The sequence below is a fragment of the Budorcas taxicolor genome, chromosome 4, assembly GCF_023091745.1.
Source record: "Budorcas taxicolor isolate Tak-1 chromosome 4, Takin1.1, whole genome shotgun sequence".
Taxonomy (NCBI): Eukaryota; Metazoa; Chordata; class Mammalia; order Artiodactyla; family Bovidae; genus Budorcas; species Budorcas taxicolor.
In genome coordinates, this window is record NC_068913.1 from 72,833,756 (window position 1) to 72,861,733 (window position 27,978).

Sequence of the window (27,978 nt, forward strand, 5' to 3'; positions counted from 1 at the left end):
GTGGTCACAATACCCTTGACTAAGAATAACTAATGTGAATCAAAGGAGGGAGAGACCTGTAATCTTTTTTTAAAAAAGATTTTAAAAAAAATCTTTGAAGGTTTACCACTTCAGTGGTAAACCTCCTCTCAAATAATTTCTCTATTCTAGTTAACAGAGTAAAAGCAATGATTAATTCCTAATTTTTAAAGAACTAGAATGCCTCGACATACATCAAATACTAATATCGTGATAAACGCTGGTTAATATTTCTCTGTGTTGATTCACTTCCAGTTCTGTTTGTGTTTCCTGTCCACTCTGACCATCAGTTATGCCTGTGAGAGCGGGTGTGTGGACTCATCTGACGTCCTGGCTGATGGTCTCAGAGTTGGACGGTTTCTAATGTGACCCATCCAGTCCCAGTCTCTCCCTTTATCACAGAAAGGGGGTCTGGGCAGCAGAGAGTTTCGTAGCTGTGCACCCGCAGTCCTGTGACTATCTAAGGGGCTAACGCAGAACCCTGGTCAGTTATTTAAGAAAGCGCTTTTGTTCTTCTGCCTCATTTAACCCAGTTAAAAAATGGGTCAAGAGGAATGCTCTGGGCACTGATTTTTAATGGCCTCTGATAGTAGACTAGTACAAAGAATGACACAGGATTCCTATAAAATGCCCAGTAGCAAGGTCTGGGAAATGAAGTACATTTCAAGAACATAATTTAAAGGAGACAAATAGATGTGAGTCTGTGTTGCTTCTACCTGTAAATGGCATGTCCAGTAGAACCTGGTGGGGTTTCAAGTCTTCTGTGTATTTCTAACCAACACAACAAATATAGATGTCAACCAAACACTTCCTAAATGAAGGATGTTGCTGACATTTATTTCCACGTCCTTGCTCTCAGTAACAGCTTTAGTAAAGATTTTAACTGAATTGACCTGGATTTTTCTTCTTGGAAGTTAACCTACTGAGTATTCTTTTAGAGTCATTTATATTGCCTTTTCATGAGTCTCTGTTTTCTCATATATAGATGTCTATCACTTTTCATTTTGAAAGTATTAATGCACCATCATGCATACATAGAAGTATTGACTATTAAGAGATATTTATGGTGCATAGGTGCTTCATATATTCTTTTTAGTACTTTAATGCACATTTGATGTATTTTATAATAAGAGTTACTACATACAAACATTACTCTTCATAGAAAGTATACATTGATAGTCAATCATGGAGAGAATGGCTAAAAGTTTGTGTTTGTGTGTTTGAAAAATCCTGGAAATCACTGATAATACTTTATCCCTTTTTTGTTTTCTAAGAGTGGGAGAAATGTTCTTGTAAATAACCTTCACATTCATTAACATCTATTCCTCAGTAGCATTTCGTTATCAGAGAAGATGAACAAGGTTAAATATTTCAAGAAGAATTTATTCATTCTCTCCAGTTCAGAGAAGATTGATCTGAAAAGTCTGAATTAGAAAAGAGGTTTTTTATTAATTAAAAAATGGTGTAATGTTTTCAGTGGGGATATGAGAAATGGGGACAGGAGAACTTGGAACTGCTTTAAGAGATGGATAAATACCCTTTTTTCTAATTCTTTTTTCTTCTTGTAAGAGATGGATAAATATAAATTTCAACTTGTTTGTGGCTTAATGTAAGACATAATAATAGCATAACAGTTGGCTCTTTCATAGAATGCTTAAATATGGAGTTTATGAAGACCATTCTTGCTTTCCATCTCCTACTCCATAGACTTGTTCCATAGACTAGACGAATGTAACGAAGTAAACAAATCGGTACTTCCACACTTCTGCATGTGTCAGCGTGAAGAGGTGCCAGGAATGACCTCAATGGCATGACTAACTGTTTCTTAGATGAGTGATACTCTTGTGTCCTTTCGACCCCACACAATCTAGGTAAAGTCAGAGGACGTCTTTGATGAGTGGGTATCCAAACTCCGCCACCACAGAGTGTACCGTCAGAATGAAATCGCCATGTTTCCGCATGAAGTTAATCATTTTTTCCCAGGATCTGCAGTCACAGACTCTGGTCCTGGGGTCATGGACACCGTTTCAAGTAGGAAGGTAATGATTTGCCTATCATGAATCTAAGGGAAATTAGGTGGCTTTGTGGCGGGGAGTCTGCTCTTGGGGGCAGTGTCTGAGGAAGAAGAGGTTTACAGGGAGGAGCAGAATGAGTTTGATCTAGGATTTTATTTGTCTGGGTGTCCCCTCAGTCAGAGCCAGGGCCAGAGGAGCATCTATTAATGCAGCAATCATAACTGAAGAAGAGCATGTACAGAGGGATTTAACATCCTAACCCTCCCTTGATCACTTTGACTTTAGTTTGCTTTCTGGCTGTAAACTGCAGGAGATACATTTATAGTCATACAGAACCACACAGTCTTTCCCAACATTTGTGTCATCTTTTCATATGGTTATCATTGGGCAGGAGGAGAATTCAGGGGCCTGTAACACGGTGTGGCCACATGGGTGACAGCTGGAGCCCTCAGGGTCTCTGATGGAGTGCTTTGCTAGAAGCTTCTTCCTCATTATGGGCAGACAGCTTCCATTAGCAACTGGCCCACTTTATTATCCTTTCCCCTAAAGTGTTCCCACCAGGCTCTGTTTTCATTTATAATGTGCTTTTGTCATCTGTGGAACAGCGTAGCAGTATATCAAAGCAGAATTCGTTTCAAACCGGAAGCAATTTATCATTTTCTTGTGGTGGTGAGACTCGAGTTCCATTATGGTTACAGTCTTCAGAGGACATGGAAAAATGCTCCAAAGGTAGAGTGACTCAAAACCTCTGCTTCTTTTTGTCGAAAACCTCTGCTCTTAGATTTTCCTGATTTCGTTTATACTCCAGGTGAATTTATATTCTCCCTCTAGACTGGTCTATGTTCCCTGTCAGATTTTGCTTATGAAGAACTGCACTCATGATAAACAAAAGACACTCTCTTTTAGAGTTTTATGTCTTCCCTTGGGTGTGTGTGTGAGTAGGTTTCCTTTTCTGTTCTTTAAGCAGCAATGCCCAATTTCCACATAGACTGCTAAATCACAGAATCCAGGGTTTAAGTGCCAAAAATGATTCTGATGCACATCCAAGAACTTATAAATCACTGTCCAGAGGTGAGTGGGTGAATCAAATGGAAATTCCTTGCCAAACAGGTGCTCTCTACCCTGGCTGCACATTAGAATTGCAAGAGAGCTTTTAAAATGCCAGGATACCCATGCTTAGGCCCCTCTCCCAGAGAATCCCTTTAAATTAGTGCAGGGTGGGGCCCTGGCATCACTAGTTTTTCACAGTTTCCAAACTGATTCTGGTAAGGAGCCACTCTTGATATACGGAAGCTCAGTGTTCTCAACCTTAGTTAAGAATCACCTATGGAACTAAAAAAGAAGTCACCAGTGAGGTTGGGAGTATTCTAATTTAATTGACCAGGGATGAGACTTTGACATAGGTTATTTTAAGAACCTCACCAGTTGATTTTTATTTTTATTTATTTATTTATTTTTACCAGTTGATTTTTAAAATGTAGCCACGATTAAGAACCACTGTCAGAGAAAGATGCCTGAAAATTGCATTTTTCTCTGTTGAATGCAGATAGGATCACATCTGGGGCCATAAAATGTTGCGCTCTCAATAAATATGAGCAATAAAAGTACTCTGCCTTTATCAACTTATTTGACTCAAATGTCCTGTGAGCTCAGAATATCATGATCGCCTCATGGACTGTAGCCTGCCAGTCTGTGGGATTTTTCAGGCAAGAATAGCAGAGTGAGTTGCCATTTCCTACTCCAGGGGGTCTTCCCCACCCAAGTATTGAACCCCCATCTCCTGCATTGGCAGGTGGATCCTTTGGCACTAGTGCCACCAGAGAAGCCTCTGAGGAAACTGAGACCCAGAGAAGGGTAATTTGGCTACGGTTCAGTTCATTAAGTACATTCAGACTGAGGCAGCCTGGTTCTCTAGATCTATGCCCTTAACCACAAGTCTACTGCCTCTCCTATAAAAATGGAAGTAAAATTTCCTAGCTTTACATATGTAAAAGCAAATACAGATACATGAGAAAAATGGCTGGCACTAGTACAGTGAAGGTTGAACGCAAGACAAGTGGCTCCTATTTCTCCTCTTGTTTCCCCCTGCAGAACTGGCACACTGTCACTCCTACCTGCTGGAGATGAGCCAGCTCCTGCAAAGTATGGACATCCTGCATCGGACATATTCGGCACCAGCTATCAATGCCATCCAGGTCAGCCAGAGCCCATTTCTGTTTGCCTGCTGGCACTCTTAGGCTTTCCTCTCTCCTCCCAGGCTTTCACTAACAGGGAAGTTTCTCTGGCTGGTTGCTTCAGCCAAATTCAAGGGGATGGAGTTGGTCACTCTGGTGTGTGTCTTTCCCTGTTGGTTTGGTGCATCTTACTGTCTGTGCTCTCTTTCCTGTTTTAAAACAAAGGGTGGAGCTTTTGAAAGTCCCAAAAAGGAAAAAAGATCACACAGGAGGTGGCGGTCCAGAGCTCTTGGCAAAGACGCTAAAGGAATGCTGCAGGTAACCCTTGCTTCCCCCTCCAGGCTGGTTTCCTCAGGGACACAAGCTGGGGTCCATAGAAAAGTGACTCTGTTGTAGTTACTCTCAGATACCCTGTGCAGAGACAGGAATTCAGTCACTTGGGTTTTCTGAATACTAAAATAAGCATGTCATGCATATTGAGTAAGGGGAAAATGGGATGCAGTTGGAGCGACTGCAGTCATTTCTAGGGTTTTGGTTTTCCCTTCTTTACTGCTTAGCCTGCCTGCTCTCTTCCCCACTGGGGTGTGCACCTTGATTTCTGGCTGCTGTGCTTGTGTGCTCTGTCCCACCTTTTCTGTGGTTCAGTGGACTCACCATCCCTCCGAGCCCACTGGCCGGAGTCTTCGGGAGCAGGGCATTGTATAGACTGTCTCTTCTCTCCAACCTTCCCACCTTCCATCAGAAGTTCACTGCATAACACTAACTGCTGACTTTTCCAATGCACAGCTAAGCCAAGATTTGCAGCTCAGTCATTATATATTAAATTTCAGCATTATTAGGGTCAAAATAAATCAGGAACTTACAGAAACTGTTATACTCTTATGTTACTCTGGTTTAAAGCACTTTATGGATTGAATTGAAATACTTTCAAAGCAAAGAGAGATTTGTGTTCAAAACATCTGAGAAAGTGATTTGTTTTGTAGAAGCACCAGGTGGTAATAAAGAAAACATTTTTAAACCTACTCCATTAACTATGAATATTAGCAACCTAGATCCTGGGTGATTATTGCAAGGAGGAAGGAATTGAATATAAATGAGAACGAGCCTGGCCACTTTAGCTGTCATTTTAAACCTATAGCTTTAAAGTTATGATCATCTCCAATTAAAAATGTGATTTCTCACTCAATTGTATTTCATAAGAAGCCAGTGGAAGTTGCCATGGCAAGTGTTTTCCTATTGAAAGTTATCACTCAATAAAAAAAAATGTTCTGTAGAATGTTCTTTTTCTCTACTTTCCAATCTTAGAAACAAGTGAATAGTCTAAGCAACTCACATCTAAAATGTAATATCCGCCTTTGGTGTCACTTCAGGTACCTAAGCCTTTTTCTGGCCCAATAAGACTGCATTCCTCCAATCCTAATTTGTCTACACTAGATTTTGGAGAAGAGAAAAATTATTCTGATGGCTCTGAAACCTCATCAGAGTTTTCTAAAATGCAAGAGGATCTGTGTCATATTGCCCATAAAGGTAAATGAGTTTTCTTTCTTTTTTGTGTTTCTTTCTTCCAGTGTGTTTGATGAAAGTATTATGTGCTTGTCTGAATGTGGGAAAGTCCTTGGAGAAGGGACTCTTAGTTGGTTCATTTTCTGCTCTATTAGGATTTCAGTTCAGTTCAGTTGCTCAGTCGTGTCGACTCTTTGCGACCCCATGAATTGCAGCACGCCAGGCCTCCCTGTCCATCACTAACTCCTGGAGTTCACCCAAACTCATGTCCATTGAGTCAGTGATGCCATCCAGCCATCTCATCCTCTGTCGTCCCCTTCTCCTCCTGCCCCCAATCCCTCCCAGCATCAGAGTCTTTTCCAATGAGTCAACTCTTCACATGAGGTGGCCAAAGTATTGGAGTTTCAGCTTTAGCATTAGTCCTTCCAAAGAATACCCAGGGCTGATCTCCTTCAGAATGGACTGGTTGGCTCTCCTTGCAGTCCAGGGGACTCTCAAAGAGTCTTCTCCAGCACCACAGTTCAGAAGCATTAATTCTTCGGCGCTCAGCTTTCTTCATAGTCCAACTCTCACATCCATACATGACCACTGGAAAAACCATAGCCTTGACTAGACTGACCTTTGTTAGCAAACTAATGTCTCTGCTTTTAAATATGTTTCCTAGGTTGCTCATAACTTTCCTTTCAAGGAGTAATCATCTTTTAATTTCATGGCTGCAGTCACCATCTGTAGTGATTTTGGAGCCCCTCAAAATAAAGTCTGCCACTGTTTCCACTGTTTCTCCATCTATTTGCCATGAAGTGATGGGACCAGATGCCATGACCTTAGTTTTCTGAATGTTGAACTGTAAGCCAACTTTTTCACTCTCCTCTTTCACTTTTATCACGAGGCTTTTTAGTTCCTCTTCACTTTCTGCCATAAGGGTGGTGTCATCTGCATATCTGAGGTTATTGATATTTCTCCCGGCAATCTCGATTCCAGCTTGTGCTTCTTCCAGCCCAGTGTTTCTCATGATGTACTCTGCATAGAAGTTAAATAAGCAAGGTGACAGTATACAGCCTTGACGTACTCCTTTTCGTATTTGGAACCAGTCTGTTGTTCCATGTCCAGTTAGGATTTCAGGCAATCTAATTTTTATTTTTTGTTTATTTTATTGGTAATAGGGAGTGCATTGGCAAAAGTCTCTCTTTAACTTGTACGGAAGAAGGTGAGAGCCTTAGGAATAATTTAAAGGCTGAGCAATTTATATGAGAGTGATGAGAATGTAAATTGGTACTTTTCTGGAGGGCCATGTGACATCATGTTTCAACTTTTAAAGAAAATCTATCTGTTCAGCAGTTCTACTTTCAAGAATTCATTCACAGGAATTAACTTAAAAGTTATCCAAAGACATGTGCTCGCATGGTGGCTCAGTGGTAAAGAATCCACCTGGCAATGCAGGAGACCCAGGTTTGATCCCTAGTCTGAGAAGATCTCATATGCCGCAGTGCAGCTAAGCCCACGCACCACAACTACCGAGCCTGTGCTCTAGAGCCCAGGAACTGCAACTGTTGAGCCCCCGTGCTGCAACAACTGAAGCCGGAGCGCCCTTGAGCGTGTGCTCTGCAACAAGAGAAGCCACTCCCATGAGCAGCCTGTGCACTGCAGTGAAGGGCAGCCCTTGCTCATCACAAAGACAGAAAAGCCCACATAGCAATGAAGACCCAGCACAGCCAAAAATACATAAATTAAATTAAATTAAAATTATCCGAAGATGTCCATTGTAGCATTGTTCATATCAAAAATTAGATTTTTCAATATCATTTGTTGTTTAGTCGCTAAGTAGTGTCCAACTTTTTTGTGACCCCATGGACTGTAGCCCACCAGATTTCTCTGTCCATGGGATTTCCCAGGCAAGAATACTAGAGCAGGTTGCCATTTCCTTCTTCAGGGGATCTTCCCTACCCAGGGATTGAACCCATGTCTCTCGCATTTGACAGATTCTTTACCACTGAGCCATCAGGGAAGCCCTTCAATATCATTAGGAAAATGCAAATCCAAACCATGATGAGACATTATTATGCACCATTAGAATAGCTAAAATTTTAAAAAAAGTACAGACAGCTGATGAGGATACAGAGAAACTGGATCTCTCATATATTGCTAGTGACAATGCAAGATGATACAGCCACTCTGGAGAATAGTTTGGCAGTTTTCTATAAAACCAACATGCACTTCAAATACAACCCAATGTTCACATTCCTAGGCATTTATCCCAAAGAAATGTAGACTTAAGTCCACACAAAATCCTATACACAAATGTTCACAGCAGATGTATTAGCAAAAGACTGAAACCCAAATATCCTTCAGCAGATGAATGGTTAAACCAAAGGTGCTATATCCATACAACAGAACACTATTCATCACTACTCAGCAATAAAAAGGAATCAACTGTGGATACAGGCCACTCTGGACGGGTTCTCAAGCACAACATGCTGATCTAAAATCGCCAATCTCAAAAGGTGTCATAGTGTGTGCTTACACTTATGAACACTGTTGAATTGATCCATGTGTAGAAATGGAAAAGTGACTGGTGGTTATAGGAGTCAGGGACAAGGAAGAGAAAAAGAGGGAAAGTATGATTACGAAGGCTGGTAGTAAGAGGAATCTTGGTGGTGATAGAAAACTCTCTATCCTTATTTTGGTGGCGAGTCCGTGAATCTACACATATGATATAATTGCATTGCCTGATACTTATACCTATATTCACAAGCAAGAGCCTGTCAAACTTGTGAAATCAGAATCAGAGCCATAGGTTATACCAACGTTCATTTCGTGGCTTAAATGTAGTACCAAAGTTATGTAAGATGTTACCACTGTGGGAAACTGGAGGTAGGGCACCCAGGGCTTCTCTGTACTGTTGTTGCAACTTACTGTGAAATTTCAGAATAGAAAGTTTTGTGTTTTTTTTTTAATTGGAAATAACCTAAATGCCTGACAATAAAGAGATTAGATTTTTAAACTGCAGTGTAATCATATAATGGAATACTTAACAGCTACATTAATAATAATATCATCTACCTTACATTGAACACATAGTGTCATGCCAGGTGTTTGCTAATAAAAACTTAACATGCAGTGTTTCTTGAATTCATACCATGGAGTAGGTATGACTGTAACCGCTTATCAGTGCAGATAAGAAATCTGAGACTTAGGGAAGCCAAAGAACTTTGTGAGGGTTCCAGGGTAGAAAGTAGCCAAACAGACTTGAATCCTAACTTGCCTGACCCCAGAGTCTGTGCTTCTCACCTGGTGTCCCAGTGCCCTTACAGACAGAATTAGCCAGGGTTATTTTTATAGGTATTGGAAGATACACACAGTTCAGTCATTCAGTTGTGTCTGACTCTTTGTGACCCCATGGACTACAGTAGCAAAAGATACAAGGCATGATCCTGTTTTTTGGGGAAAATATATTAATCTGATATATATATAGGCATATTAAAAAATCTAGAAGGATATATACCAGTGTTTTAGTGATGGAGACTCAGTTTAGTTCAGTTGCTCAGTCGTGTCCAACTCTTTGCGACCCCATGAATTGCAGCACGCCAAGCCTCCCTGTCCTTCACCAACTCCCAGAGTTCACTCAGACTCATGTCCATCGAGTCGGTGATGTTCCATGTCCAGTTCTAACTGTTGCTTCCTGACCTGCATATAGGTTTCTCAAGAGGCAGGTCAGGTGGCCATCTCCTCCTGCCCCCAATCCCTCCCAGCATCAGAGTCTTTTCCAATGAATCAACTCTTCACATGAGGTGGCCAAAGTATTGGAGTTTCAGCTTTAGCATCAGTCCTTCCAAAGAATACCCAGAACTGATGTCCTTTAGGATGGACTGGTTGGATCTCCTTGCAGTCCAAGGGACTCTCAAGAGTCTTCTCCAACACCACAGTTCAAAAGCATCAATTCTTCGGTGCTAAGCTTTCTTCACAGTCCAACTCTCACATCCATACACGACCACTGGAAAAACCATAGCCTTGACTAGATGGACCTTTGTTGGCAAAGTAATGTCTCTGCTTTTGAATATGCTATTTGGGTTGATCATAACTTTCCTTCCAAGGAGTGAGCGTCTTTTAATTTCATGGCTGCAGTCACCATCTGCAGTGATTTTGGAGCCCCTCAAAATAAAGTCTGACACTGTTTCCACTGTTTCCCCATCTATCTGCCATGAAGTGATGGGATCAGATGCCATGACCTTAGTTTTCTGAATGTTGAACTGTAAGCCAACTTTTTCACTCTCCTTTTACTTTCATCAAGAGGCCTTTTAGTTCCTCTTCACTTTCTGCCATAAGGGTGGTGTCATCTGCATATCTGAGGTTATTGATATTTCTCCCGGCAATCTCAATTCCAGCTTGTGCTTCTTCCAGCCCAGCATTTCTCATGATGTACTCTGCATATCAGTTAAATAAGCAGGGTGACAATATACAGCCTTGATGTACTCCTTTTCCTATTTGGAACCAGTCTGTTGTTCTATGTCCAGCTCTAACTATTGCTTCCTGACCTACGTATAGGTTTCTCACGAGGCAGGTCAGGTGGTCTGGTATTCCCATCTCTTTCAGAATTTTCCACAGTTTATTGTGATCCACACAGTCAAAGGCTTTGGCATAGTCAGTGAAGCAGAAATAGATGTTTTTCTGGAACTCTCTTGGTTTTTCGATGATCTAGCAGATGTTGGCAATTTGATCTCTGGTTCCTCTGCCTTTTTTAAAACCAGCTTGAACATCTGGAAGTTCACAGTTCATGTATTGTGAACTGTGGAGAATTTTGGAATTGGAGAATTTTGAGCATTACTTTACTAGCGTGTGAGATGAGTGCAATTGTGCAGTAGTTTGAGCATTCTTTGTATTATCTTCTTTCTGCTTTTTAAAAATTTTTTCATGTATTATCATTTTTTAAAGGAGAAAATGAGTTAAAAATTAATTAAATGGGAGGACAGTGCTTGAAATAAGAGAAGACATTTCCTGTTTCCTCTTATCGCCCAGAATTTTCCTCCCTTTATATCGCTGATTCCTTTCCCTCTTTCCTTACCTTCTAAATCTAAAATGTGTTGGTTATGAGGAAACCATTTTATGCTCTTTACAAATTCCCACCTCAAACTCTTGTCCATGCGACCATTAGAACTTTATCCATGTTTTGCGGTGCAGTTGTACGATTTATCTATAAAATGGGAAGAATTACCTGCCCCAACCCCTTTAAAGATCCTCATACATCCCACTTTTTGTTCTCTGGACTCCTTGTAATCAGGTTGTTTCATTTTAGGTTGTGTGGGAGGGAATTTGTATACATAATGCCGTTACTTTTTACTAATATGAGCTGTCCTTTTAAAAATGAGGATAATGCCTCCCTGCAGAAGAGAACTAGCTTAATTTTACCTACCTTGAAGAAGCTGTTTCCTCAGCAGGACAGCGGTTGCTATACTGACTGGATACACTGGTCCCATCCTCCGACCCATGGGCCCGACCTCATGCAAGGTCATGGGCATCAGCCAGCTGCTCTGTCTTTCGGGCTTTGTGAAAACCAGCTGGCTGCACGATTTCTGTTCCGAGAAAAGGTCCAGGAGCACCTTTTCAACTTCAACCTGAGCCCCCCAGCCTTGCAGATAGCAAATTCTACAAGCAGCCCAGCAAGTGTGGTTTCATTCCTGTGGTTTTCGTGTTCTTGCCCAGACTGGAAGATCTCAGGGAGTTACATTTACACAGGTTGTAACTCAGAGGCCTCACAAAATAAAGACAGTTCTCAGGTTCCCTCTATGTCCTGTGACCTTGCTTTCTTTCTCACTTCCATTCATACTTTTGAAGCATCTTGACCTTTCTTCCTTTGTAAGCCTGGTTTTGTTACTGACAGTTTTTATTGTACTTTTTAAACTGTATCACTAATCTATTGACTGTGATTTCAAAACAGCTGAACTCAAGGCAAGAATTCCACTGGTATTGTAAATAGTCTGTATTACCTACTTTTTCTGCAACATGTTAAATACATCTGAATTCTCCCTGTTTCATAGAAGTTGGATCAGGTGGTAGAAAATCAATATACACCCATCCTAAAAAGTGTTTGTAGTATATTGTAGACTATAAGTTTGATTTTATGCTGTGTCATTGGTTCATGTGTCTGGCTTTGTGTCTGTGTTCACACACACACAAGCAAACAGAGAACAAAATGTACTAAAATCTAAAAGTGTAAATAATTTGCCTTACTAATATTAGCTTGTGTGTGTGTGTGTGTGCATACGCACTCAGTTGTGTCTGACTCTTTGTGATTCCATGGACTGTAGCCCACCAGGCTTCTCTGTCCTTGGAATTTTACATATACCAAAATGTATATCATGGAACACATTGCTCATAAAACACTTTAAAAAACAAAATTCCATGGTTTAAAATATTTGCAAAACATTGCTGACTATAATCTGCTTTGCATTTACACCAGAAACAGTAAATATTAAAGAGTCTGATAAGTCCTGCAGCAGGGAAATCGGTCAGCTTTGTTTAACTTAATGGTTTAAAGATTTTCAATGTTATTATGGAAATTCTCCCTCCTCCCCAAACTGCTATCAGCTATTGCCAGTGTGGAACTAAACTTCCTGGGAGACATACATCAGCAAACAATGCAAATAGTAAGCCTCTTTGGAGCTAACCCTCTATACCAGCTAAGTCAGAAAACTTGTATTAGACTAAGCCACCTCTGTTACTGACTAGCTATGGGACTTTCACCTCACTGATTAACCTCTCTGGGTCTCAGTTGCCTCATTTGTTAAATGTCCTGAAATAGTCATCCTGACTCTTTGGGCTCTCAAAAATTCTATAATTGTCTTCTATGAATAATTGTTTTTCACTGAATGGAAATTATTCTTACTATTATTGCTTATTGTTACAATGGGATTTTATGAAAAAGTGTTCTACTAGCAGCAGAAGCAGAAATGGTGAGCAGATTTAGGATGGGAAAGTAAAAACTAGTATAGGACTGGGGTCAGGGTGCTCCAAACAGAAGAAGGTAATCACATTCTGCTTTGGCAAGGAAAAAAAATGAGATTTTTAAAATATGTCTCTTGAAACCTGTGAAAGGTGTTTGCAATGAGAGAAATCTTCATTTACAAATATAAAGGCTAAAAGTAGAACAAAATGAAACTCTGTTAGATTATTTGCTGTTCTTTTGTTCCTGAATTCTTTTCCTGTGTTGAGTTTTCATTGAGAGGTCATTTGTTAACTGCTTTGAGCTTATGGAAGCATTGACTAAAAGCCAAATATGTCAAAATGATATAATTTTCAAAGATTAAAAGCTAAAAAGTATGCACGAAGCCAGGTCACTTATCAAGCATAATTTAGAATTTAGCATAAAAATCTGCCAAGCAACTGCAGTCATGTAAATTATCAGCAAATAAGTAATCAAATTACCTAATATAACTAAATGAAAGAACTATTTGTGTAGAATATGGACTCGGAAGTGTTTTAAAACTATAGATGTCCTGTGTAGTTTGAGAATTAAGAGCAACAAGATTACAGATGAGATCATCTTAGATATTTTAGATGTTAACATCTCCCACATGCTACATGATGCAGCCAAAAGAAAAACAAAGAGGAAGTCACCAAAATGTAGTTTTCTTTAGAAAGAAAGAAAAAGGAGGAGTCCTACTATAGGTTGGGTGCTATATAATAATGTGTTTTCTCATTTTCCTCAAAGCCCTTTTGAGATACGGGCATTATCTACACACACAGATGTGCAAACCAAGGATTTGTCCAAACTCTAAATAACAACTATGTGATAAGTGGTAGGATTTCAGTTCACCTTTCTTTCATTGCACAATATCTTTCCCTTGTACCACACTGCTTCCATAGAGCCATGTCCATGGTATTCATAACTGTCTTCTTCGAGAGCATTTTCTTTTCTAGTGTAGAGAAACTGGAGCATATTAAATAGAGCATGGGCAATTAGGAGTATAGGGGTCCTTTAGCACCACCTTTCACCATCCAAACATGCCAGCTCTGGTCTCATTGTCCAAGTCAATAAAAGAACCGCATGGAAGCCCGTGGAAATGGGAAAGAGAGCAATCATAGGGGGCTTCCCTGGTAGCTTGGATGGTAAAGAATCCGCCTGCAATGCAGGAGACCTGGGTTCGATCCCTGGGTTGGGAAGAACCCCTGGAGGAAGGCATGGCCACCCACTCTGGTATTCTTGCCTGGAGAATTCCATGGACAGAGGAGCCTGGTGGGCTGAAGTCCATAGGGTTGCAAAGAGTCGGACGTGACGATCATATGATGCTTATGGTGCTCCAATCTGTCCAAAGCTCAGCCTATGTCCCGCTCTCTTAGTACAGAGAGAGTGTTTGAGAAAATGGCTAAAGACAGTCTGGAAAAGAGGTATCATAATTCCTTTCGACATTCAGACACTCCATGAAAGAGGAACTAGTTCTGTTTGCCAAAGAGACACTGAGGTGAACATTAACTTAGGAAAAGGATGGACTTTCTTAACACAAGAAGAGTCTAAAAACAAAAAAGTGGATGGCTTTAGGGGACAGCAGATGCTCTAAACATGAGCCCAAAGGCTATTTGGCAAGAAGGTTTAGAGGTGAGAGGAGCTGGTCCTTCTATGCAGCAGGTGGCCTTAGTGTTCTTTGAGGTTCTTTGTAGCTCTGAGCATCTAAAACTTTATATATGGCTTTGTTTATGATCAGATACCCATGGATATGATCCACTCATTAGATCTATTTTTTTTAACTCTTGATTTTTCTATAGTATCATGTTAGAAATTAACACTTCTGCCACAGAAGATATTTCTGACCTCTGGGATCCTGTGTCATTAGTAGTTAATGTAAATATGGTCTCCCATGATCAGCCTCTAACCGTTGCTCTGTGTGTGGTGGATCATTAGACTTCTGTAAAGGACTATTTTATTGTCCTCTGAGTGGGTCTAAACAGTCATTTAAGAAATTTAGTGCCTGGTTTGGTCCCCTGAGGCCCCTTTTCAGGTGGTTTAGAAAGCACTTAATACTTTAAATATAGTGACTTTGTGAGTTATTTTCTACTTGTCTTATGCCCTCAACAGTCTTGTCAGCTGTACATTTTGAGCCAAAGTGTATATTCTGATTTAAAATTTTTAATAGTAATCTTCTGTAAGTAAGTGAAAGTCACTCGATCATGTCTGATTCTGCAACCCCACGGAGTGTAGCCCACCAGGCTCATCTGTCCATGGGATTCTGCAGGCAAGAATACTGGAGTGGGTAGTCATTCCCTTCTCCAGGGGATCTTCCCACCCAGGGATTCAACCTGGGTCTCCTGCATTGCAGGCAGATTCTTTACCATCTGAGCCACCAGGGAAGCCCCAATCTTCTAGCTTGGTTGAATACCTTGCTTTATGCAGGCCATCTGAAAGCCAGAGAAATTGATTTGTTAAAGTGGCAACCATCTGAGTGCCACGTCTATCCAATAAACATAATGGTGAAAAAAAATTTTTTTTGTACTTATGTAAAGTGATAGATGTTAACAATTCTGTTGATCATTTAGAAATGTATACAAATATTGAATCATTATGTTGTATACTGAAACCAGTATAATGTTTTATGAAAAGAATTATGATAATAAACTAAGGAAACTTACCAAGAAATAACAGTGAAGAGATGTTTCCCCAAGGACCCACTCAGATGGTCATGGGGATCCTGTGGGGTTGCCAGGGATGGGATGCCCATCTAATAGAACCCAAAGTGCAGTTTGTGAGTTAGCTGCTGGGCTGGTTGCTCGCCAGCTAAGAGCGTCCACTGCTCCTAATGCTCAACCAATTCTAGTCAGTCTCTCATTCATAGAACTTATATCCTGTGTGCATTTATTTATAAATGATGTCCCAGCAAGAGACTCAGATATCTGAAAACTGCTGCCCTTACTTCAAAAGACTGCAGTCATCATCACTTTCATCTGTGTATGTTTCTTTTATTACCATCACTATTATTATTTCAATAGCATTTATTATGTATTATATCTGATGCTTTAGGTTCAGTGCTTTAGCTTACTTAATCCCCATAATGATCTTATGAAGTAAATGCAATTATTGTCCCTATTTACAAAAAAAAAAACTGGGGTTCAGGTGCATCATATCCTTGTCTGAAGGCTTACAGTGAATAAGTGTTGGAGCTGGGAAGAACCCAGTGCTGCTGCTGGCGCCCACACTATTGGTGGCTCTATTGTGCTGGCCATTATTTTGCTCCATGGAATTGTATAAATCGGAGATTTAAACTTGTTCCATAGACACTATTAGAAAAATCAGTACCTATTGACCCCATCTTTGGTCACCAGAAGCATCATATTAATAATATGTTTGCATTTAAGTAAATTCCTTATTTGTCCTGTGATTTTGTGAAGAAGTTCTGAGTCTGGGTAAACACCACAACCTCAGATAAGTTCAGGGATGGCCTACTGAGAGAGGTTCACTTGTCTGCGTGGCTGTGGAGTGAAGGGAGCAAGTCAGTCATGCATGTTTAATTTCTGTGATACTGAATTGGCCACTCCTAAATAGCAGTGCCTCTAAAAATGCAGCCCCTGGGGAATTCAGTAGTATGCCAGGCCATTAGAGAAGAAGTATATATCAGCCTCTTCCCTCTTCCTGCCTTTCTAAAACAGTATAGAATAAAGGAGATTGGAAAGATAATATTCAAATGTGATTTCCATGATCAATAATTCAGATGACAGTTGCGTTATTCCTTGGAGGTAACTTGTATATTATATGATCAAAACTTGATGTATTTTTTACTGTACCTGAGAACAGTTTTTAAAACTTTAGTTCAGGCATCTTAGTGCCTAATGACACTGAGCTCTCATTGGACCTAAACGCTCACTCAGGTGAACCAAGTGCCGACTGCCAGGTTGAGAGGCAGGGAATTCTGGGTCAGGCAGGTGAAAAGACTAATAAGGAAGAGAGTAGTTAACACCTTTTGGGAAATAATCTCAAACTTACAGACAAGGTGCAAGAATAATTTAAAAACTCAGGTGTCTTTACCCAAGTTCACCATTTTTAATATTGTGCCATGTTCATCTCTTTCTACACACACATGCACACACACACACAAACATACACATACATGCATACACTTGCAGATATGTGTGTGTTTGTTTATTTTTTTGATCCATGTGAAAATAGGATTCATACGTCGTCTCTTTTTATACATTTATACTATCATGTATATTTCATAAGAATAAGGATATTCTGTTCCTTAACCACAGTTTAGTTATGAAACTCAGGAAATTTAGCATCGAAATAGTACTTTTTCCTATTCTGCCTTTCATATTCAAATGTCAATTATAGCAATATCCCTTTCCCCTTCAGTACAGAATCTAGTCTGTAGTCACAGATTGCATTTAACTATCACACCTCTTTAGGCTTCTTTAATTGGGAACAGTTCCTGAGTCTGTCTTTTCTCTGATGAAATGACACTTTTGAAGAATACAGGCCAATTTTTAAAAATAGAATGGTCCTCATTCTAGGGTTGTCTGATGTTTCCTCATGATCAGATTCAGATGGCCTATCCTTGGCTGGTGTTCAACAAAAATAATAGTGTGTCTTTTTCGCTTCTGAAAACAAGACCCTGCAGTTTACTGTTAATACGGTGTGTGACTTTCACAGAAAGTCCCAAGGTACACAAAGTCTATCTGACTGTCACTAGTGATTAATTTTGGACAGCAAATTAAGGTGCTATCTAGTTTCTCCTGTGCCTTGTTACTATATTCCTTCTGACATCCCAGTAAGTTGTGTTTGCAGACATGTCCAGTCATTAGGGATACAAACAAAACTAAATGTTGATAATTGAAAAGTATAGTCCTTTCAAGTGTCAAAATATATTGGTAACAGGTCATAATGGAATTTTATAGTGCATAGGGACTTTGGGATTTACAAATGTGTGTAATTTTCAAAATTTTAATAGATTGTATTTTCTAGAGTAGTTTTAGGTTCACAGCAAACTGAGCAAGAAGTTTGGTGTTCCCATACCCACTCCCCCATACACACATACACAACCTTGTCCACTATCAACATCCCACCAGAGCTGCCCATTTCTTGAGCATCAGTAAACCTGCACTGAAACATCATTATCACCATAAGCCCATGGTTTACATTAGGGTTCACGTTTGGTGTTGTACATTTCAGATATATTTTTTAAAGTCACAGTAGGGTACATTTGCTGAATGGGAAATATTCATGATTGTCACTTTTCTAAATTCTTTTATAAGAATTCTCTGTTTCTTGTTTTTAATTATGCCTCTTCCTCTGTTCTTTTTTATAATGATTATATCTTTATAGTCTACTTCACTTTAAGGTCAGCTTTTAATACCATATCAACGGAGAGAGAGAAACTGAAGCAACTGATGGAGCAAGATGTTTCTGCCTCCCCCTCTGCCCAAGTCCTTGGTCTGAAGCATGCCTTGTCATCCGTAAGTTACATCTCTGAGTCACAGCAATGCCTGACAGTGTGTCTGGGCTCATGAACTTTTTATGTTTTCCATCAACATGGTTGTGTTGAAAATTCATGAGAAAACCAAATACATTATCCAAATTATATTCTAACCTTTCATCAGCTCTGCCTATTCTAAACAAAGCTGAGCCTACCTCAAATCTTAGTAGCAAATATTTCATAGAGCATTAGATACTCTGTTTGGTTTCCTCCTATTTATCTTGAATTTTATGTTTTTGTAAAGCTTTTGTTACGTGTTTGTCTTACAGACATTTGTTTGTCAATGCTTACGAAGTCTGATGGTTTGCAGATTTCCATACCTAAGATTTCACAAGCTTTGACTGATTTTCCAAATTGATAGATACAGGCAGCAGAGTGAAACTTTGAATTCACACTCTTCTCTACCGCCCAGGGTTAATCCTGTTTACCTATTTACAGCCTATCTCTTTCAAAGACAGGCAAGTGATTTGATTTGATAGTACAAACATTTAGCTCCCACCTTCTCCCCCCCTGCCTTGGGCACAAAGAGATGAGTCATAAGGAGTATCAGGCAGTCACTGTGCCTTCTTAATAACAGAAAAATCACTGCCTCACATGTTTTTCAGTGAGCCAGCCTGTCATTCACGCTCTCTCCTTTTTTCCCCATTAGTTGCAGTTTTATTCCTCAGAACTGGGCTCCACTGCAGTGCAGTGTCCTAGTATTCTATTTTGAATAGCTGACAGTATCTGATTGTTCACTCTAAATCTTTCAAAAGCTGGAGAACTTTTAAAAGAACATACTTATTTGCTTCTATGCTTTACTTCTATGTAGAATCCTTACTATGAAAAGAGAGAGTGTGTGCATACACAATTACCTTCTGAAGTGATACTGACCTTTCTATGTAGAGTCAGGTAGGGGAGATGAATTTTAGGGTCTTGTTTTCAGAAGCTAACTCAAGAAGCTAACCACTAATGCTTTCTACTCATCATGTTACCGAGAGAAGTAAAGTGATGCTTTTGGTATAATGTTAATTGTTAATACATTAACATTGATACATACTGTCATTGTAAGGTACTTAAAGCTATATTCACTCAGTTGAACATTCCCAGTATGTTATCTTTGAAAGAAATAGAAAATAACATGGATTGACTCCATGTTAAGAGTCTTAATGTTGTCAGCTGAGAGGTAGAAACATCCCCTTTTGGATTGTAATGGACAGTCAGTCACACACAGTCTGCTACTTTGGTTTGAGAGAAGCAGGGTGGTTCTTTACTTTTTTTTTAAGTTTATTTTTTAGTGGTAAAAAGCATTTCTTTATTCATTTGTGTAATTTCTTTGTGGCCCAGCCACCCAATGGAATATTATTCATCAATAAAAAGAAATGAGCTCTCAAGCCATGCAAGATATGGGTGAATCATAAATGGATATTGCTCACTGGAATAAGCCAGCCTGAAAAGACTGTATACTGATCCATTCATAGGATATTCTGGAAAAGCAAACATACAGAGATAATAAACAGATTACTGGTTGCCAGGGCAGGAGGGAAAGCATTTCTTATTGTTCCAAGCAGGTTGGCTTTTAGTGCATTTAGAAGGTACCGCTGACGGGCTTCCCAACGTCCCTTTCACTGTGGTCTTCCTCATCCCTGCCCTCCTCCTGTGTGAGGTCCAGCTTCATTTTGTTAATCTGCTGTCCTGGTAGAGGCCATGAGACCCACTTGGCCATGGTGTCCCTGGCCGCAGTCATTAGAAAGTTGAGATAAAATGGAATGATCATCTACTTCTTTTTTGTCTTGGATTCCTGGTTAGATTCAAGGCTTGTTTTTTAAAAATAAAAATTGGAGAGTTATCTCAGGGCTATCAGAATGAATCTGTGTTGAATGTACAACCTTTGTGTTTTTTGTTTTTTGTTTTTCCTGCCTGTGGCTCACAAAGGAAAGAGAAGCTACTAAAATAGCATGTTTTTCAGGCTATCTGGAGATTCTAGCCACTGTGTAAGATGCCAGCAATATATTGGCCAAAGTGAGTGCCCCATAGAGGTTTTTAAATGTAGTTGTGTGCTTTAAGGCACATTTACTCAGTGTTTCTTAAATGACCCTTCAGAATTTCCAAATAGTTCATTCCAACTGTGGATACTAAAAAATAAAGCCAAAACTCTTTTTTGAGATCCAGGCAGTGGGTGAGATATGAACATCCTTCTGTGCTCTCATAGGTGTAACCTATGGGCCCTGATGGATGGGAAAAGGCTCTGAGCTTCTCAGAAGAAAGTCAGGAAGACCGACGGACAGGATGGATCTGTGTACAGGCACCTGGGATGCACCTGGGATACTGATTGTGGGAGTGGGTAGGAGACAGTCAGGTGACGTTGTCCCTTTCAAAGATCATTTGAAGGACGCTGGTCATGAAGCACAGGGGAAACCAGCATGAAGGCAAACACCTTTCTTTACCCTCCTAGTTGGGAGCATGGGCAGGGGGCTCAGACCTGCCCAGGGAGAAAAAGTAAAGAGGTCCAGGTGGGCTGACAGGAGCTCACAACCCCTCCCCAGGGCCCTGGTGCTTAGCCCCTATCCAGGTAAGTGAGCTCTCTCTCTTTTATTTTTTTTTTGAATAGACAATCTTAGTCATGAAGAATGAACATAAAACAATCAATACAGTTTTACTGTTGTAAAACAGTAAAGTTAATCCTCTGCAGAATCTTATTTCTCAGCATACTTTCTAAGACCCTATTCCACCAGTGTGACAGAACATTAAAATATAGCCAGTCACATGGAGGTGAGAGCAGTGTTTTTATTACAGATGAGAAAGGAGCTTGGAATCTTTGGGGAGCTGTTCAAAGAGACTGAAGGCAGCTGAGGAGGAGGAGGGGCCAAGAAACCAAGAACAATGAGGGCTTATAGGTGTGTGTGATTTCCTTCCCCACTAAGGGAAAGCCTTACTAACCCTTACTTTCGTCCCTGGAAATGAGAGTCGAGAAGGGTCTGCATTCCCAGTGTTTAATAGCTTGTATTTGCCAAGCACCAGTATCCTGTTGGATAACGTTCAAGAAAGAAGTCGAGGAGGTGCCCCCCTGAGGGCTCCTCCACACTGGGCTTACCGCTGTGCTTTTGGAAACATCCATTGATTAACAGAGCCCCACTATTTTTAACGTGTTCCAGGCCCTAGCACAAAACACTGATCTTAAAGAACGCTTATGCAGAATCCATGCCGAGTCTCTGCTCCTCGACCTCCCTGCTGCTGCCAAGTCGGGTGACGGTCTGGCAGAGGTGGGTAAGGTTCTCCTCCGGTAATGTTGCCCGCCCTGCTCCCACACAATGCCATCTGTCTCTCCTTGAAGCCTCCCTGCTGCCCTGGGAGGGTGCTCCCCTCACCATGACAGCTGCAGTTCCCAAGGCCTCCTTGAACGTATGCTGCAAACTGCATTTCTAAACTGCTTTTCCCCCAGGATGTTTCTTCCCTTTCTATTTCTTTACCCCGTTATCCTCCTCAGGGTCACCGTTTTCTCTTGATAGGGGTGGGAGTGGGAGTCCCCCTGGAGTGGGGACTAAGAGACAAATATTTATTTTCTCCTGTTACTTCTGAATAAGCCTCACTTTCTCCTACGATAGAATCCTAGCGCCCCCTCTGAGAATCTCTCTCTGCTTTCTTTATGACTGTTTCCTTCTCCATTTCCTGTGGTTTTTTTTTTTTTTTTAATATAGCTGTACCCTTTGGTGAGGGGAAATATTACAATTGAAGTGTCTTGGTCAGTTTATAGTATGTTAAAAATATGTTTTCTCAAGTCTCGGGATGTTTATCCAAAATATTCTTTGAATATGCTTAAAATGAGAAAGTTCAGAAAAATCCAAGTGGATGACTTGAAAAAAAAATTAGTACGAAAGGGTAGTGAAAGTCAAAATAGTTTTTCGCCATCTCTCATATGCCTGCCTCAGTTGTGCTAAATTTTTCATTAACAAGTGGATTAGACTGAGCCCATAAAAAATAAGGAAGTTCAGATACAAGGGTTGTAAATTTTTTTAAAGGAGTTTCTATGTTTAATATATCTTCCTCCTTTTTCTGTTCTCAAAGAAAACAAACCCTGACACAATACCTTTACTTCTTGCAACGTTGTTGAGTTGGGTGATGGGCAGATAAGATGCTGGAATCAATCAGACCAAGAAGCTCAGACATCTACCTCCATGTGAAGCACAGGCTATGCCCTGACCTAATGGGAACCCCTTCTCATGAGGGTGGTACCCTCTCTCCTCAGGGCTGGCAGGCTTCTTATTACTTCTGAGTTACAAATCTTCTGAGATACACATCAGTGATTGACCATGAAATTCCTCTACATCTTCACTGCCCCCAAGAGATCTTTTCAATCACTTTTTAGCCCAGGCCTAAATTGAGTCCCCGGCAGGACAGAGCACTGAAATGTTATCTGCAGGGACCTTCATTTCAGGCCTGGGCAAAGAAACATGCTCACCAGTTAGGTTCTCTTCTGAATGAATCTGTGGATTGGCTGAAGCAGGGCTCAGTGATGGTGGCTCACTGTCACTGCACGTGGCTTGCTGCCAAACACCATGGCACTCTGGTGGTTGGTGCCTGTTTCCAGGCAGCATCAGTTCAGTTCAGTTCAGTTCAGTTGCTCAGTCGTGTCCAACTCTTTGTGACCCCATGAACCGCAGCACGCCAGGCCTCCCTGTTCATTACCAACTGCTGGAATCTACCCAAACCCATGTCCATTGAGTCAGTGATACCATCCAACCATCTCATCCTCTGTCGTCCCCTCTCCTTCTGCCCCCAATCCCTCCCAGCATCAGGGTCTTTTCAAATGAGTCAGCTCTTCGCATCAGGTGGCCGAAGTACTGGAGTTTCAGCTTCAACATCAGTCCTTCCGATGAACACCCAGGACTGATCTCCTTTAGGATGGACAGGTTGGATCTCCTTGCAGTCTAAGGGACTCTCAAGAGTCTTCTCCAACACCACAGTTAAAAGCATCAATTCTTCGGCACACAGCTTTCTTTATAGTCCAACTCTCACATCCATACATGACCACTGAAAAAACCATAGCCTTGACTAGACGGACCATTGCGGACAAAGTAATGTCTCTGCTTTTTAATATGCTATCCAAGTCGGTCATAAGTTTCCTTCCAAGGAGTAAGCGTCTTTTAATTTCATGGCTGCAATCACCATCTGCAGTGATTTTGGAGCCCAAAAAAATAAAGTCAGCCAATGTGTCCACTGTTTCCCCATCTATTTGCCACGAAGTGATGGGATTGGATACATTAATTTATTTAACAAGCTGTTAAAGAGATAAATGGCAAGTTGACCCTTAATTTATGGCTTTATTAATTTATATTCCATGTATACACCTGGGGCTATTTGCATTTGGGAAAGGAAACCAGAATCAAAGGTCTTTTTAAATGCTTATTTTTAAGTTGATCTCACAAGTAACATATCCAAAGGTTAAACACTCTTCATTGCCTTTGAGGAGGAGCCATGACATCCGCAAACTCATGCCTTCCACAGTGACCTTCTGGAGTCTTGAATTGATGGTGCAGTTGTCTCATTGATCTAGTTCTCTTTCAGTGATTTTCTGTGGTCCATGTTTTTTCCTGCTTTTCACAGAGTGACTCAGGCTGACTTGCCCAGTAAAGGAAAAGCCATTGTTGCCTTCAGGAAATAAGAGAATGAGTAGAAGTAGCTGCCCAAAGCCCGAAAGCCAGACTCCAGTGTCCTTTTCTTGGGTAGCTTCTCAAACACTTCTGAAACACTATGGGAATGACAGTCCCCACAGTGGGGTCAGCCCAGGGTACTCTGTTTTTAGGCCCTCTTTCTTTCTTTGCTTCCCTTCTGTTACCTTTTTGCTGCACAAATTATTCATCTTTGGTGTTCTAAAATCTACTTGGATTCTAAACTCTCCCCTCCTATCAAAAATTGCTCTCATATCCTATCAAGTACTTCTATTTTAAATTTCTGAATGTGAACGTTTACTATTACCAGGTTATGAATTCTTGGGTTATTTTATGTTATTTTGAATTCCAAATGAAAGGCCAAGTGACTTTGGGGATAATAACCTACTATATCTAAAGTCTATTTAAGAGACCAAATAAACAAGAACTTGAAAGAAAAATGTAAAACAAGAGGAAACGCGATTCTTTTAACCACCTACTTCCTGTATTCCACATGCACTTGAGCGCATTATCTCATAAAATCTTAATCATGACTCTGTGAGACAGGTGATGGTGGTTTCATTTTAGAGACAGGGAAACTAAAGCCCAGAGAGGTTAAATGACTTCTTCCAGGGTACACAGCGAATAAAGGGTAGAGCTGGGATTTAAGTCCAGTTCTATTGTGTCCCAAGCACTTGTCTCCTTACCAGCACCATACTGCTGTGTGGCAAGGAAAGACAGGCCAAGCCCCCAAGTAAAACACATGGTAAAGCTCCAGTAGTGAAAATATGGTGGTGATGGAGTAAGAGTGGGACAGAATAACTATTTCAGGCATAGCACCAATTTTATATAAAAAAAGAATGAAATCTATGATAGAAAAGGCTCAAAAATCAATAGGAAAGAGATGAATTTTTCAATAAGTAGGCTGACACAACTTGAAAGCAGTTTAAATCTTTCCATTGCACTCTAAAATAAATCACTAGTGAATCAGAGTTAAATTCAAACTGAAAAATATTGATTTAAATGTTTATCAAATGGCTGGAGTAGGGAGGATGTCCTAAATGTGGGAGCAACTGAAAAAATTACAAAAGACATGTTGATGAGATTTGGATTTTTTTTTTAAGGAAAAGAAGTTGTGTGTGTGAAAAAATTAGTCAAATAATAGTCTAGGAACAAATGTTTTCAGTGAAAAATGACAGATAATACTAAATAGGTGGTAATGACTTTCATATGTAAATAATTAACAGGTAAGAGCAGGTAATTTAAGTCCTCAAATATATGAGAAAAAAGACCTTATTCACAAAAAAATACCAAAAGGAAAATTAAAAAAATTTTTTTTTATTTTGTGATATTTATCAGCTCACTGGAAGGTGCAAAGAAATGCAGAGGGAGGGTCCTGTGTATCCTGACCTAACCTCCAGTGTTAAACAACTCTACTGCTAGTTGTTGTTGTTGTTTCTTAATTGAATTATAGTTGATTTGGGCTTCCCTGGTGGCTTAGTCAGTAAAGAATCTGCTTGCAGTGTGGGAGACCTGGGTTCGATCCCTGGGTTGGGAAGATGCCCTGTAGGAGGGCATGGCAACCCACTCCAGTATTCTCGCCTAGAGAATCCCCATGGACAGAGGAGACTGGTGGGTTACAGTCCATGGGGTGGCAAAAAGTCGGACATGACTGAGCAACTAAGTGCACAGTTGATTTAGTGATTTACCACACAGAGTGGACATCAACTTGTGCAAACTCTGGCAGATGGTGAGGGACAGGGAGGTCTGGCGTGCAGCAGTCCATGGGGTCACAAACAGCCAGACATGACTGGGCAACTGAACAATGACATGCACATAATTGATTTACAGGCTTCCCAGGTGGTACTAGGGGAAAAGAATCTGCCTGCCAATGCAGGAGCTGCAAGAGGCGTGGGTTTGAGTCCTGGGTTGGGAAAATTCCTTAGAGGAGGAAATGGCAACCCACTCCAATATTTTTGCCTGGAAAATCTCATGAACAGAGGAGCCTGGTGGCTACAGTTCATAGGGTTGCAAAGAGTTGGACTAGGACTGAGTATACATACACACACACACACACACACACACACACACACACACACAGTTGATTTACAATATCTTGTTAGTTCTAGGTATACAGCCCAGTGATTCATTTATACATATAAAGCTAGTTTGTTTATTTTTTTAAAGAAAAAATCTATTCAACCTGATTCTTAACAAAAAAATACAAATTAAAGCAGTAAGAATAAAACAACATTTTTCTAAGTTATAGTATTCGGTGGCTATATAGATAGAAAGAAAATAGAGTGTCTCTTTCTTGATATAATTAGGTAATATATATTTTGCCTTAAACATTTTTTAATAATTCTACTCTGAGAACTGATTCTAAGAACTAATGACATACAAGCAAAGACACATCTGCAAACCTGTTCATCATCTTGGTGGCTCAGATGATAAAGAATCTTTCTGCAGGGCAGGAAGGGCTACCCATTCCAATATTCTTGCCTGGAGAATTCCAGAGACAGAGGAACCTGGAAGACTATGTACAGTGTGACCCCAGGTTTTCAAACTTAAAAACAATCTATACACAAATATTTTAATACAGAAAGTACACTGTTTGGCTAAATAGGGGCCACATCTGGGTGATAAATTTAAAAATTTTTTAAAATTTATTTTTGGTTACATACACCATGTGGCTTATGCAACCTTAATTCCACAACCAGGGATTGAACTCATGTTCCTTGCATTGAAAGTGCAGGAATTTAACCACAGGACCACCAAGGAAGTCCCTGGGTGATGAATTTTAAGTGATATTTATTTACATCTTTTGGTATTTGCTGTTTTAAACACATACTACCTTTAACATCCAAAAAAATGTTAATTGTAAAAGTTCTGGTGCAGCGTAGTTTGGAGAAGTTTATAACATTAGATAGATGATAATTATTTCACAACAAAGATATATGTATTAAAAGGATTGGAGAGAAATTTATCAAAATGCCTATAGTGGTTGATTTAGTGTGGTGGAATTATGTGTTCCTTTCCTTCTCTTTTCTCTGTTTATTTCTCTTTTTGTGATGTAAAAATAGATAACCACTCAGGCCTCCCCAGCTTAAGGGGATATGCGGGCGTTACACTGGCTAGGTCAGTATTTTAATCCACGAGGTACTGGGCTTTGCAGGCAGGGCCCCCCGCAGTCCTGTGCGTTTTAGGTGGGTATCAACAGGAAGGTGCTGGAGTAATGGAACAGCAGAAAGGGCGAGGGCCAGCTGTGCTATTTTCAGTGTTGATCCAGCCAAGAAATCCTTCTGACCCATCAGCCTAGGAGGAAGGAGATACAGAAAGAGCCAGAGTGACTGTTAATAAATTAATGAGAACAAGTAAATAAATCATTAGAGTCTTAGGTGGCAGAGGGCAGTTCTGTTGTTTCAGTGAATGTTAAGGGAGCTCAGTTATTCATTACTGTGTCTCCTCTTTTGCGGAGAGACCTGTACTCTAAAGGGGGCAGCCGTGATGCTTATTTATAGATCTTCACGTGATTTAAGTCTTTGTTGGGATGGAAGGTTGTAGGGATGTTAAAATGGGCAGGCTCTTTCAATAAATGCCTCCGCTAAAAGAGAAAGGGATATATGTTGAAATGTGTTCCTGAGGTAAACATTCCATTAAGCAACCACTTGCCCACTTGATATTATCAATTGTGAACAAATGCTGGGGGCCCTCTGGTCATAGCACCCTCATCTTAGGAGACTGAGGAGTGTGTCCTGCTCTCATAAAACTTCTGGAAAGATATATTACGTGTTAACATTTCTTTCCCAAGTTATTCTGGGACTCTTTTATCAGATACTTGATGTAGAAGCAGCCCCTTTGTCAGCCCTGTGAGAAATGTGAGCTATTGGGATGTTCAGACAGCAATCTTCTCTGCTTCAAAGGAATCAGAGCATCTCATCGTCAATCCATTCTCCTTTCTCAAGGTATCAGGCCTCACCTCTTCTGTGAGGCCCTCCCCAACCAAAGCCCCTTCATGGACTCGTCTCTCCTTCCTGCCCATGTCCTTAGCGCTTTTGTGTTGAGTGCACCCTGGCTCACTCAGGCCAGAAACCTTGTTTTATTCATCATCGTATCCCTCCATGACCAGCACAGTGCAGTTGCTCAATTTCTTGAGTTAAATTTTCACTTGCAAATAGCATAGAAA

General features: G+C 40.4%; 1 protein-coding gene across 1 annotated transcript in view; it reads left to right on the forward strand.

Annotated features, from left to right (window-relative positions):
* OSBPL3 (oxysterol binding protein like 3) overlaps positions 1–27,978 on the forward strand; it is a 95,512-nt gene that overhangs the window by 24,078 nt on the left and 43,456 nt on the right. Inside the window, exons 5-11 of the mRNA XM_052638651.1 lie at positions 1,890–2,057; positions 2,639–2,762; positions 4,125–4,228; positions 4,433–4,525; positions 5,578–5,734; positions 18,015–18,145; positions 21,300–21,407. Of these exons, the coding sequence (XP_052494611.1) occupies positions 1,890–2,057; positions 2,639–2,762; positions 4,125–4,228; positions 4,433–4,525; positions 5,578–5,734; positions 18,015–18,145; positions 21,300–21,407 (885 nt within the window). The remainder of the gene's footprint in view (positions 1–1,889; positions 2,058–2,638; positions 2,763–4,124; positions 4,229–4,432; positions 4,526–5,577; positions 5,735–18,014; positions 18,146–21,299; positions 21,408–27,978) is intronic.